The sequence below is a fragment of the Oncorhynchus tshawytscha genome, unplaced genomic scaffold, assembly GCF_018296145.1.
Source record: "Oncorhynchus tshawytscha isolate Ot180627B unplaced genomic scaffold, Otsh_v2.0 Un_contig_4271_pilon_pilon, whole genome shotgun sequence".
NCBI classification, from domain to species: domain Eukaryota; kingdom Metazoa; phylum Chordata; class Actinopteri; order Salmoniformes; family Salmonidae; genus Oncorhynchus; species Oncorhynchus tshawytscha.
Window position 1 is genome coordinate 52198 of NW_024609745.1, and position 14322 is coordinate 66519.

At 41.0% G+C, this 14322-nt stretch overlaps 1 protein-coding gene across 2 annotated transcripts; it reads left to right on the forward strand.

Moving 5' to 3' along the window:
- The first annotated feature begins 1796 nt into the window (after positions 1-1796).
- Positions 1797-13166, forward strand: LOC112240989 (RNA-binding protein, mRNA-processing factor 2a). Of its 2 annotated transcripts, none has more exons than XM_042317490.1 (8): positions 1797-2215; positions 5141-5218; positions 6640-6678; positions 7120-7182; positions 8413-8563; positions 9278-9426; positions 11964-12036; positions 12247-13166. In XM_042317490.1, the coding sequence occupies exons 1-7, from the start codon at positions 2156-2158 to the stop codon at positions 12027-12029; spliced, it is 606 nt and encodes a 201-aa protein (XP_042173424.1). In that variant the 5' UTR covers positions 1797-2155; the 3' UTR covers positions 12030-12036; positions 12247-13166. The 2 variants fall into 2 exon arrangements, with proteins under 2 accessions (XP_042173424.1, XP_042173423.1); XM_042317489.1 differs by having other exon boundaries at positions 1798-2215; positions 12143-13166.
- Positions 13167-14322: the final 1156 nt, after the last annotated feature.

Sequence of the window (14322 nt, forward strand, 5' to 3'; positions counted from 1 at the left end):
CTGGAGCAATGGAAAGCGTTCTCTGAAGTGATGAATCACGCTTAACCAACTGTACAGTTTGGTGGAGGAGGAATAATGGTCTGGGGATGTTTTTCATGGTTCGGGCTAGGGCCCTTAGTTCCAGTGAAGGGAAATCTTAATGCTACAGCATACAATGACATTCTAGACAATACTGTGCTTCGAACTTTGTGGCAACAGTTTGGGGAAGGCCCTTTTCTGTTTCAGCATGACAATGCCCCCGTGCACAAAACAAGGTCCATACAGAAATGGTTTGTTGAGATCGGTGTGGAAGAACTTGACTGGCCTGCACAGAGCCCTGATCTCACGCCCATTGAACGCCTTTGGGATGAATTGGAACGCCAACTGCGAGTCAGGCCTAATCGCCCAACATCAGTGTTCGCCCTCACTAATGCTCTTGTGGCTGAATGGAAGCAAGTCCCTGCAGCAATGTTCCAACATCTAGTGGAAAGCCTTCCCAGAAGAGTGGAGGCTGTTATAGCAGCAAAGTTGGGACCAACTCCATATTAATGCCCATGATTTTGGAATGAGATGTTCGACGAGCAGGTGTCCACATTCTTTTGGTCATGTAGTGTACGTGAGATACACCGGCCACTGGGCATTTCTCCAGCATCATGCTTTGGCATAAACTTGATGTAGTTTTGCTTTAAACAATTTCAATATTTGTTCATCACAATCTGTTCATAAAGACCTGGTCAACATGAAATGCATATTATAAAACATAAACAATATGTATAGGATTCTGTATACTTCAATACAGAATAATTGTATTGATTCTGTACTATTAACTTTGATTAAAACATTTGACTAGTAATTAATGCAGTTTAAGAATACAGTAGTAATCTATGTTATAAAGAAAGAAAAACCTGTACATTGATTTGCAAATGTGAATAGAAGCTCACTATATACTATAACAGTTAATACTTTGGGATAATATGTCATAATCTAATTAAATTAATCGAAATGTGGTGTTATCTAAGCATTTATTCAGGATTTAAGTGAAATATCCCTGATCTTTGTCTTGAATAATATTTTCAGTAGGTGGAATCATTACCGTTATGCATTATACAGAAGAGCATTTTAAAGAAAACAGACATGTGAAATATTTAGCCTAAAGTAGGCTTATATTGAATATCAACTTTGTAAAATTAAATTAGGCTAATAAAAGAGAATGTTTTATCAGTGATAATACATCTTATTAGGCTATATAAAACAAATATACAGCTCACAATTAAATAATATTAGCCAATGATACAAAAACATAGATTTTTCTAATTAAAATGGCCTATAATATCACAAATATAAAATATAAAAGGCCTATTCATTTGGTATTAAATTCTAAAGTATCTCAAATAACTGGCACAAATAATAGGTTTACATTCGATGTTTCTGGAATTCGATGGCTGGTGTTTAAAAAAAAAAGAAAGTTAAGTCAATTTGTATCAAACAACACTGAAATTGTATATGAAATAATCTTCCTTTTTTTAATCATGAAAATAATCTCAGTCATTATTTAAAGGCTAATTTGATTTGACAAGAAAATAAGATACTCGAAATGCATGTCAAACAACCATACCTTGAGATGTATAGGTCTATAATAAAATGTGTGGAATGCTCATTTTATAGGCAGACAAAAAGAGAACGTATGGGTTGATAAAATATTTTCTATTGGCTCATGGTCTCCAATAGAAACGGTGATGCATTTATGAAGGGGCTGGGTTTGACACCAGCTGAGGCGGATCTCCAACATGATTACAGCACACACAGGGCTGGAACATAATTGATGACCTAATTGCAAAACAGGGGAACGACCGCGGAGACGCGCTCCACTGAAAAAGTTTACTTGTTCTCCCACCAGATTCCCCAACCAAACGCAATTGATGTGAGCAGAGGTGCATACGAGCACTTCTTTCCCACTGTCGCACCTTCACACTGCACTTATCCACCTTAAGTTTATTTTAATGAATGATTATCTCTCGCAATACATCTTTGGATACCTTGGCTACACCACGAACTCACCTCGGCACATCTTTCTTGAAGTCTAAACGCCACCAATACTACTTCAACCACAAGCGCACTTGGAAAATACTCTGAACTTCACATTTCTTCTCTAACTGACGCTGAAGTAAACCTCAACATGTCTATCACAAGTCTGAAGTCTGATTCCGAGACGAATAACGTTTCCATAGAAGAGGAGGTAAGAATATGGACTTTTTTTGGGGGTCAAAAGTTCTGTATTATGTCTTTGTTTGGAACGGGTTGTGAGCGTGGCTACGAAGTCTAGCCTGGAAGAGATGTAAGAGTAGCATGCAAATAGTTTTGCTCCCCAAAATTGCAGGCTAATTAATGATCAACTGATTCAAAGCACATTGCATGAGAATAAGGGTTTGAAGTTCCCTTTTTTAGTTATGGTTTTCTCACCAAAAAGTCGTTCCGAGTCCAAGCTCTGAAAAGGGTGTGCCTCCGTTTTTAAATGGACGTTATTTTTTGATTGCAAGTAACACAGGAATGTGTTTTTTTTCTTGCAAGGCTTGCTGTCTTTAAATTAGGCCTACAGTAGATTATTGTTGTGGCCATGTGAAATATTGTTTTAGACTATAGCCTAATTGCAATGACATTTGTGCTGTATTTCAGGATTTTATTTGGTTTGAACTCAAATCTATACAATTGCAATTATTACAATTGTAGATCTACAGGTTATACTTAATTTTAAGCATTTTAACATTTTTTTTTCAAATCTACGGTAGGCCTAAGAATTTCAGGTGTCTGTTCTGTCGCTGTATGTACAGACCCACCTAATTTAATATACGGCGGATGAACTTCAGCTCACACGATCGGCACCTAACAGAACATGAGACTTTTATGCCATAACACACATTTCCGATCCTTATCTGATCTGTGGTCGGTAAAGAAATGTTCAATGTATTTCCAATCTTTCAGTGTATTTTTTTTTTACTGTCTGGATCTACGAAATCCACTTGCTATAGACTACATTTCATGTACATTTATTTTATTTAACTAAGCAAGTCAGTTAAGAACATTCTTATTTTACAACGACTGCCTACCCTGGCCAAATCCTCCCCTAATAACCCAGAAGACGCTGGGCCGATTGTGAGCTGCCCTATGGGACTACCAATCACGGCCGGTTGTGATACAGCCCGGGATCGAACCAGGTTCTGTAGTGATACCTCTAGCACCGAGATGCAGTGCCTAAGACCGCTGTGCCACTCGGGAGTCTTTATCCCAATCACTTATTTAATTTTGATCCAGATTTCCGCCATATACCTTTAAGTATGGTTTTATTGCCTTAGCCTTGTATGATTTAGGCCTACACACACTTGATGCATTTTTTATTAACCTTCAACAAACATTCAATTGTCCAAGAAACCATATTGTTCTGAGGTTAAACCAATTAAAATCATTACATGAAATCTGTTTAGAGTGAAGCTTATCTTCTATTCCCTAGTCAGATGTTCTAATTAGTCCAATGACTTTGTCTAGATGGGATGTGGCTAACAGTACGTGCCTTAAACTTGCATCGGAGTTCTGTCGCCAGAGCACCTGAGAAATGTTGTATCCGGGCTGTGTTTCGCAGGCGCGGGTCAAAGGAAGGAAATGGTGTCACACTGTTGTCCACCGCTGTTCCTCTGGCAGTCCATTGTGCTGCACGGGCCTCCCCACAGAGTGGGACCCAATGGCCCTTCTGTAGGCCTGTTTATTTCCTCAGCCACTGCAGGGTCCAATGGACAACATTACAGGCCCATGTTTGTTGAATTCGCATGTTGAAATTTCCAACCCTTTCTCCCTACTAAATAATGGCTGCATTTACACAGGCAGCCCAATTCTGATTATTTAAAAAAAAATCTATTATTCTTATGACCAATCAGACCACCTCTGAAAAATATCTGATGTAAAAACATAATTTAGTGGAAAAATGTTAGATTTGGGCAGCCTGTGTAAATGCAGCCTGAGTCATGAGGGGCTGTACATCACTACTTTGTACTTAGATGGTCTCAAATTTGACATTCCTCCAGTACTCACAATTTAGGTTGTTTGTCGCCATAGTACATCCTTTGTTATTGTTTTTTATACTGCATGTTCAAGGATTTGGGCTGACATCTGGGGGGGCTTGAAGAGGGAGCATTCCTACAGTAGCCTAGTCATTGAGGTGTTGCGGTATGGTACCAGGTAGAGTAGTGTTGCAAATTGATTTTTGTCCCACCACACCAAACGCAATCATAGTGCACAGGTTGAAATATCTAAACAAACTCTGAACTAATTATATTAATTTGGACAGGTCGAACAGCATTAAACATTATTTGCAATTTAGCTAGCTTGCTGTTGCTAGCTAATTTGTCCTGAGATATGAACATGGAGTTATTTTACCTGAAATGCACAAGGTCCTCTACTCTGACAATCCACACATAAAACGGTAAACAGAATTGTTTCTAGTCATCTCTCCTCCTTCCAGGCATCTTTTTCTTTGGACTTTATATTGTGATTGGCAGCTAACTTTCATAAGGTGCATTACCACAACCGACCTCAGTTCATATTTCAATCACCCATGTGGGCATATGTTAAAAACCAATGAGAAGATGGCACGTAGGTATATGCTTCTATAAACCAATGAGGAGAAAGGAATGTGGCAGGACCTGCAGTGTGTTCTGTGCAATGATTGAATAATGTGTGAATTTATTTTGCACCGCTCGCGCACGTGAGCCATTTAGCAGACGCTTTTATCCAAAGTGAGTCTGTCATGCTTGTCTGATATTTTATGTATGGTTGGCCGGTTTCAAGCGCCATGCTCTACCAACTGAACTGTACAGGACCACTTTCCATACAGTCTTCTCATCATGCTTGAGTCTATTAATGTCTAAATATGGGTTTCCTATCAAATAAATGATATTTTGAATCCTATGCTCTGGACAATTTGTCAAGCCATCTAGCTGTATTTGACCTTCGGATAGCATTAAATGTGCAGACGTAGAATGCTGATTAGTCCATTCTATCTATTCTGTTTCTATGCATTTACCCCTGTCCGATAGGCGAAACCCGGATTGATAACTTTTGAATAAACGGGGCCTTGGAGATGCACTATACAGTTTATTGTTTTGTTTTCCAGGTACGAACACTTTTTGTTAGTGGCCTGCCAGTGGATATCAAACCTCGTGAACTGTACCTGCTGTTCAGACCATTTAAGGTAAGCATGAGATTAGTTTCCGAGGCGATGGAAGAATTTGGCCTCCGTATTTAACTTGTTGTCCACTGCAACGGAGACTGCAGACAGTCCACTCCTGTCATTGGCTCTTCTGTTCTGTTTCCTGCATTTTTATATTAAAACATTTCATAATGAGAATAAACAAAATGCATATCAGTAGTATTGTCATTGTAACAGAATGTTTAAACAGACAGCTTGTTCATCGGGTGCCAATGTAGCTACCTTAGTTTGACGTTATTACAAAGCAGATGCCCATATGATTAATTATATATTGTTATTACCTTCTTACAATACCACAGAGGACTCGAGAAATATTGAAAGTAGTAATGCTACATCACTGTTAGTCTACACTACATTGTATATTATTAATCAACATGTACAGTTTCAATAACCCTTCCTCCCTGACCAAAATGGAAGTGGTATCCCTCACACATGGATGGTCTTGTGGAATGTGTAAATGAAAAGCACTGCTATTGGCCAACTATCCCAGTGACCCAACTCCCCTCCAGGTCAAGAAGATTAGGATTCTTCCATTTCCTTTCATGTGTGATTCATGACAAGCTTTCAAAGCAGTTGTATGAAATCACTGAAACCAGTCCGTTCTCTGCCTGTTTTCATAGATTAGATTCCATTGGATATATTGTTTGTCAGACTGGTTGTAGTCTGTACTATCTGCTGTTGTATCATTCCGTATATTGGATCTGAAGCTTTATTTTGGCAGTCGACCTCTCAACCCTTCCAGCTTGCTTTTTCTGCATGCAAAGATATTGTAGACAGGTTTTTTTTTGTCCTGGAAAAAACACAGGCCCACATGCTTTTTAGTGATTTGAATGAAGCAAAGTAGATGGGATTCAGCTGCCTCTGTTATTAGTTGTATGCATTTAGTGTTACATTTCTGTTGAAGGTGGTTTGCATTTCCTGACAGGACGAAAACACTCCGAACCTAACATCGTCTTAAGTTGTTTAATTTCCCCATGTCTGTATATCAGGATTAGACGACTTCTCTCTCATCCATCAATACCACAGTCAGGCTAAAATCTCCTACATTCCCCAGGAATCTGACTCGTACTGACATCCAAACCAAAGATTTCTTGGCCCATTTTTAAAACGACTAAGAATGATTCACATTAGTAATTCACTGGTTGTTGAACAGCATATTAAGTTGGTTGAAAGATGTCAACAAATGGATTAGTTCAGGAGAAGGCTGGAGCATCATTTAACATTAAATACAGTTGGACCTACGGAGTAAAATATAATGGGTTCCTTTATTAAAATGAGACAAATACCTAATTACAGGTCTGGGGATTTCTCCATTTTTTTTTTATTAACATATCTGAGTGGAGTGCATGTCTGGCTTCCTGCATGTGACTTCATCGTTGTTAATTGGATGTCTTTTCTTACAGGGTTACGAGGGGTCACTGATTAAGTTGACTTCAAAACAGGTGAGATGCTTTCTGTTATTACTATAGGGGACTCATGGCCCCAAATGAGGGCTATATGAGGAGAACACCTTGGATTGAGAGTGGTATTGTTCAGTTTTCCTACCACCATTTGGGTAATCAAAACGTGGTACATGACTAATTAACGTAGGATTGCTAACATTGGTCTACTTAATACTTTTTCAATAGGAAATGACCTTGCCATGCTTTCATCTTATAATATTAAACCTATGTGGTTTAGCTTCTGTTAATTGTTTTGAAACTTATTGAAAAAGTGATTTACTTATGTGATCTGTCTACGCTCGCCTTGTCTAATGCATTTATAATTCAGTCCCATTGTATTCTGACCATTTACCTGAAGTGTACTTGGGCAGTGTTCCTGTGCTAACCTGTTGAGGTGGACATTAGGGGCCCTTTGTCTCAGTGTTCTCTCCTCTCTTCCAGCCAGTTGGGTTTGTCACCTTTGACAATCGGACTGGAGCTGAAGCTGCCAAAAACGCACTAAACGTAAGCATCAGACCAGGCTGACAGTAGCTGTGAATAGTTGCAATGTCTTCATCCACCCTGGACACAAGGATTATGCCCAAAAATGTGTTTCTTTGTTTCTTTCTGTGGTATATAGCTACATGGTAATGCTTTACGCAAAGCCTGCATTGTGCTTAGTAACTTGGTATAAGCCTTTTTAGAAGTCTATCATTAGAAGATTAGACCTAAAGGTGGCATACACAATCATTATGTAATCGAGTCATACAAAACAGAACTGTCATAATGCAGGCTTTATAAGTTAAGAGTTACGCTACATTTTTGACTCAACCTCTTCTGTCCTGTTTCTAACCTATGAGGTATGGTTGGGGGGGTTCACTGCTGGGCTAACGGAGTTCCTCTGATCACTCAAACAAAGCATTTTGTCTCTTACAATTCAAGGGCAGGGCCATTTTTGGAAACAGAGACCAGAATCCTGTAGACTTACGGTAGTTAACTTTGGTATAATTGGACACATCTTTCGTAATACGTTACAGCTCTCCTAATTTGCATATCACTGCTTAGCCATATAAATATATCCTTATAGAGCTACATTGGTAGTGTTTTGAACACCTTCTGTAATATAACTTCTTATTCTGTCACTACGTAGCCACATTGGCTGTATCTAACACAGCTCTCATAGCATAGTCTTCCTTATAGGAACATCACAGCCTGTAGCCACGTAAGCAGTCTCGCACTCACACACACCAACATACTCACCTGCATGTGGGCACAATGCTTAGGGCACAGAAACACAACCAGGGTCAACCACCTCCAAGGCCAAGTCTTTCACAGCTTCCTCTCCTCGTTTCCTTCTCTCCATCATGAAAGGGCTCAATATGGTGGAAGTAATGTGCTGAGTACCTACCCAAACCATGTGTCCTTAAGTAGTCATGGAGAGGAGCGTACTAGTGCCCTGTGAGACTACTTTAAAAAAGTATGCATCCTTCCACCTTTTCCTCTTTGATGTTGTCACTGATCTGATGTGGTTGGATTGGTCAAGACAAAAGGGAAACTTTAACTTTTCTTATCCAGTCACGTATAAGATCAGTGGTTACCTTCATGAAGGTGGGGGGGGAAATATGCATTGGACAAGTATTGGAGCGGGGCCAATGGAGAGGGGGTCATGTAAGGCTGTTGACACACTTGCCCTAGGCCTGGACTCACCTAGGCCTCCTTTACAATACTGTGTCCCCGTCCCGTCTCTCCTCTCAGGGCATCCGTTTTGACCCCGAGTGCCCCCAGACCCTGCGGTTAGAGTTTGCTAAAGCCAACACGAAGATGGCAAAGAGTAAGCTGATGGGCACACCGAACCCCACTAATATCCACCCTGCTCTAGGAGCTCACTTCATTGCACGGGACCCATGTAAGTTGTTACGGCTTCACAACACCACTCTAGCCTCGACCCACACTCTCACCACTGTGCCAGTTATTCCCCCTTTTCTCTTGCTTGGCGCGTTGCAGTGAACCCAACAATTGGGTGAAATCTAACAACTGAAGACTAACTCACCCGCCACATGCATGAGTCATCGGACTAGAGTTTAATCAATTTTTTCTTCAATCCAGAATTTCGACAGTATCTGTGCTAGTCTGACTCGGCCTAGACTGCAGGTGCCCCCTCTCTTGCCCATCCACCTGCTTGTTGCCCCTGGATGGGAGGGGTGGCACTGGAGGGCCCTGGCATTAATGGCCTTGGTGATGTTTAAATGGTACTGGGATGACTTCTACCAGGTGTAGTTATATTGTTTCCACTTAAAGATCTACAATGTTATGACTGTAATTGCGGAACTTCGCTGACTAAGTCAGTCCAACATAAATACTTCATACTTTCTATCAGGAATATTCACGCAAAGAGGAAAGCAAGACAATGACGTTTCTACTTTAACTTTACAGTTCACATGTACTGACTGTATAGTGGATTCCGTAGGGTTTTGAGTGCAATGTTCTAGTTGGCGGCGATTTCTGCTCATTCAGTTAACAGCCTCTAAGCACTACTGATAATGTCAATGGGGGCATTAGAACAGAATTGTTATACCAAAATACTGTTTCCCCGGCCCTTTTACCTCCTGCACGTTTCCAGATGACCTGACGGGGGCGGCATTGATTCCAGCGTCCCCGGACACGTGGACCCCGTACCCCCTGTACACCACGGAGCTGACCCCCGGGCTCCCTCACGGCGCCTTCGCCTATCCTGCAGCGGCTGCTGCTGCTGCAGCTCTCCACGCCCAGGTAGGGGACCAACTGGTCTCTCTTCCCTTTTGTCCTTCCATCTCTCCACTCACTGCAGTTCAGTAAGAATGGAAGCCAATAGGCCCTTGTGCTCTTGACATTCTCCCAGAGACTCATTAGCCCAGTGCCAATTCAATGCCTTGACGCCATCCTTAAAGGTCGACTCAGCAAAACAACGCCATCAAAAACGTACGCATTGACGTCTGCAAGTGTGAAGTCACCCCAACAGAATTGTTGGCTCTTTTGCGCACTTACTTGAGGCATGTCCACTGGGATGAACTGTTAGTTGCAATCTTGGCAGATCTGAATTTTGTTTTCTGTGAAAAGGATATTGCCCAGCTATGTGTATAATATCATATAGTCTACCTTTAACCCTCTGTTAAGCTTCAAACTGACTTATACCACAGAGGAAGTTATTTCTGACTCACTGAACTAGTAGCATCCCCTTCTCTGTTCTCTACGCTAGTAGCATCCCCTTCTCTGTTCTCTACGCTAGTAGCATCCCCTTCTCTGTTCTCTACGCTAGTAGCATCCCCTTCTCTGTTCTCTACGCTAGTAGCATCCCCTTCTCTGTTCTCTACGCCAGTAGCATGCCCTTCTCTGTTTTCTACGCCAGTAGCATGTCCTTCTCTGTTTTCTACGCCAGTAGCATGCCCTTCTCTGTTCTCTACGCCAGTAGCATGCCCTTCTCTGTTTTCTACGCCAGTAGCATGCCCTTCTCTGTTTTCTACGCCAGTAGCATGCCCTTCTCTGTTTTCTACGCCAGTAGCATGCCCTTCTCTGTTCTCTACGCCAGTAGCATGCCCTTCTCTGTTTTCTACGCCAGTAGCATGCCCTTCTCTGTTTTCTACGCCAGTAGCATGCCCTTCTCTGTTTTCTACGCCAGTAGCATGCCCTCACAGCCCCTCATTGATTCTCACTAGAGAATAGCCCCACTGCTTCCTAGGTGTCTGGGCCTGAAAGCTGCAAGTGTGACGGGAGGCTTTAATGCATCCCCACCTTCAGAGTTCACTTCCTTCCTGTTAAGTCCATATCCAGCCTCACACAGTAGGGCCATTAGGGAGAGGAGACCATAGAGATCATATTAAATTACCTTTTCTAAATCGATGGAGACACTCCTACCAAGTGGTGGAAATGGACTTCACTCAGGAATACCCAAGTAGGGAGGTATGGGGACAGACTGATGGAGGTATCGCCGGCCACATAGTTTACACCTGGAATCCAGGGGCCACAATCTGTAGGATAACATTGAAACGTTACATCTGTTCATTACATTTCTAGCTGCAATTCGGCTTCATATCAGAGGCGTGTTCTTTATATTTCTATCCGAACCTTCAACAATGTTGTCCCCTGTTGAACGAGGCCCTGTTCTAAGTGGGTTCCCCCTCAATTCCACCACTGCTTCTCCCTTCAAGTGAGACTCTTGTGAGGAAACTAGCCCATGATAAAGAAGCCAGCTATAGGACCCTTCAACCAGCCTTTCCATCTGTGTGCTGTAGGAATGCTCTCACTGCAAACTGAGGCAAAGAACACTGTATGAAGTCCTGCCATTCATTGCTAGCTAATTGCGGTCTAAGTGCTGGTGTTATGGTACAATGGGCTACACTGCTGTAGTCAGGCCCAGGCAAGAAGAATGGAAACTTCCTGCCACGGGTCGTTTGAAGTTCAACGCCAAGCTCACTTGTGTAATGTATGAACATGGTGGAGTGTTACCCTGTGAAATGGGCAGCGATTGTGTTTGTCATTGGGTAAAACAACCTCAGAAATGTGTGGTATTTACTGGGAGAAAACTGTCGGTCATGACAATCTTCTTTGGCGGTGATAACTTACTGTCCACGTCCTTGATTGGAACAGAAGCTTTTCTGTTTGAAATGGAAAGGAGAGTTCCTAATTGCCATCTGATGAAAGATCCCTCAAATGCTCTGAATTTGCTCCAGCCAACACTCCTGTCGGATGAATGAGGGAAATACACTTAACTTCGTATATTTGCCAAACCACCAATGAATTGTCTCCAAAACCACCCTGTCATGGTCAAATTTCAGGTGTCTTTTGTTTGAAATCCTAAGGCAATAACTCATATACAAAGTATGAACTGTTGTTCCTGTCAATTTGTACTGTGCCATGGTGTACCTGTTTGACCTAATTTAGTCCAACCAAACTAGTTGGACCAGAAGTATGGAAAGGTAGTTGTCAATCAGTTGCTTTTAAGATGGAAATGTTGATCACATGGAAATGCGACAAGCAAGCTATTCCATGAATGTTGTGTTACGATACTGTTCATTGTCATAGGGCAGCTGTGACCCAAATTCCTATGGTCTTTGAATGACCAGTGCTTAAAGGGACAGTTCATCCAAATCTCTTATGTGTTATCCTTTTAGAGCTTTTCAATAGGTGATAAGACTTCAGTCAACAATTAGGATAATGTTAATTTATTTCCCTTTCTGTCAAGTCTTGTTTCCTACAGTCCTCCTGCTGGGAAATCTCACTGGATGCGATCAATTATTATTGTCTGACTATGGTTTCTTTGGTCTCTCCAGATGCGCTGGTACCCTACTCCATCTGAAACTAACCAGCCAGGATGGAAGTCCCGGCAGTTCTGTTAGATATTTAGTGAGTATCTTTATACAAGTGCTTTCATCAAAGGTTTTTCAGAACATACCATATGGATTACATTAAAATGATTGAAGATGACTTGTTGTCCAATTTCCCCCTTCAGATGTATTTTGGGAACCATACCTTCTCCGTCCAGTTGAAGGGAGGTTTAACTGAGCTCGTCATTAATTTAATCAGGTTTATTTAATGGACAAATGTGCATTACAGACCTATTCATGTTCTCTGGAGGGGTCTGAACTGACAACCTTGCCGTCGACAGATTGAGCTGATTCCTTTTGGCAACTATTCCGGTACCATCTTAGCACTTCCAAACCTCACGTGAGCCAAGTAAACACCATAGGTCATTATTTGCTGAAGAGAATAACATTCTGAAGTTATACATTATAAAGCAACTCCTTGGGTTATGGCCTAGAGAGCTAAGAGTTCAGTCATTGCATGTTGAAGTATTTTTGGCATGAATTAGAAAGCAGAGTTCTGTGTCCTTGTTTTTCTTAGTGCTTGTGTTGCTTCTTTATCTGGACCTAAAGTCTAGACAATGAATCCCCTTTGCTTCCTGTGTATTCCTGGTCTTACCTGTGAAAGATGGACTGTTGTGTAGATGGCTCCTCTTGCATGGACCTTGTAGAATGCACCCCTAGGTTCTGACAATCCCAGTCTCTCCCAAAATATCAATGTCTATAAAGAGTATATTTGAGCAAATGCAAAGTACAAGTATTTTTGTACTTTTGTTTAATGTATATTTATGCATTTTGTGCTACTAAATAATGAACATGTTTGTTTAGGAGTATTTTGTGTTTTGGTGTTTTGATCTATAATCCTGTAAGTACTTTAAAGTGCAATTGTATTTGTTTGAGGGTCTACTGAAATATTCAAGAATTCTAACAGTGGCCCATGTGCCATTTGGACTGCTAAGAAATGAATTGCTGTATAATGTTGATTATTCAGAATGTGAAACTGGACTACAAACATGAAGGGGTTGCTTTTGGAAGCCATTATTTTAATGGTTTAGCAGGATTAGGTGGATGGAGAAATTTAAGTTTGCAGTTTAGAAAACATTTGTCTCTGTATCTGCTGAATATGAGATGTACAACTGTTCCCATTTTATGAATTAAACAAAGTGAATGCAATTATTTTTCTGATTGAATTAACCAGGTCTAAACTATGCACGTCCTTTGTGTTATGCCTAAACTATGGTTTTGCTGACTCCACTTTACAGTACATCAGAGCTCAATTTCAGATGTTTCCAGGTCAATTATTAATTTTAAACGTACTATTGTATTAGTCTCTTTGTATTACCAGTAGAGCTGACCTACACCACCCACTCTGCCCTCTGAAGATGTTATGTGTTTCTGCCCAACCAAGCATGATGGCTTCTCAAGGGATTAAGTGGCCATTTTCAATAGAACCAGCTGCTTATTTACATTGGGTGATGCGCTGCTGGGATTCTGTCTGTTTTCATGGTCTGTTGTGGCCAGAATAAGCATTCATGGTATTCAATTAAATTTAGGCTTATGACTAATACTTTCTGGACCCCAGGAAGGGTAGTTATATCATTTGAACAATGATAAACCATAAGTCTATGAAACAATTTAATGTTAAAGCTAAGATGCTGACTTGTCAACACAAACTAATCCACATTGGGTAGAAATGAGAGTACCAAACTGCCTTTCCTGGCATGTTCAGTCAATACAAATATTGGTTGTAGGCACTCTGGCTCTAATGACTAGTCGTCTCATAATGGGTGAAACTAATTTCAGCAGCATACTTTACACAACCTTGGATGTGGTTTGTGATCAAACAGGATGAAACATTGGATCTTGAGTTCATAAAAAGCAAAATCAGCTTGCCCCACATTACAGCAGCTTGACCTTCAGGGGAAACGGGACATAACACACGACCTGTGCTTTTATGCAATAGAGTTGATTTGACAGGATATCGATGACGCCTGCTGTGACATCATGCATGCTATGGATTAAGGACAGATGGGTGCTTCGGCGGCCATCTTCTGCACCAACCAAATCTGAAAGTAAAAGGTAGAGCAGGTCAAAAACATCCGACAATGAAGTGTTATTGTAATCAGTGAGCAATGAACAGAATTCTGGTCATTCAAAATCTCGTGTTTGTGAATGTATCAATGAAATGGTCTTATGTAGATTTGTAACCTAGGCCTATTTGAATTAGTATGTTTGTAAACGGATCACTTTCACAACAGGTATAAACAATTTGATAGGAAGTGTGACAGATTTAATGATGTGCATATAGTTTAAATTCCCCATTACAATA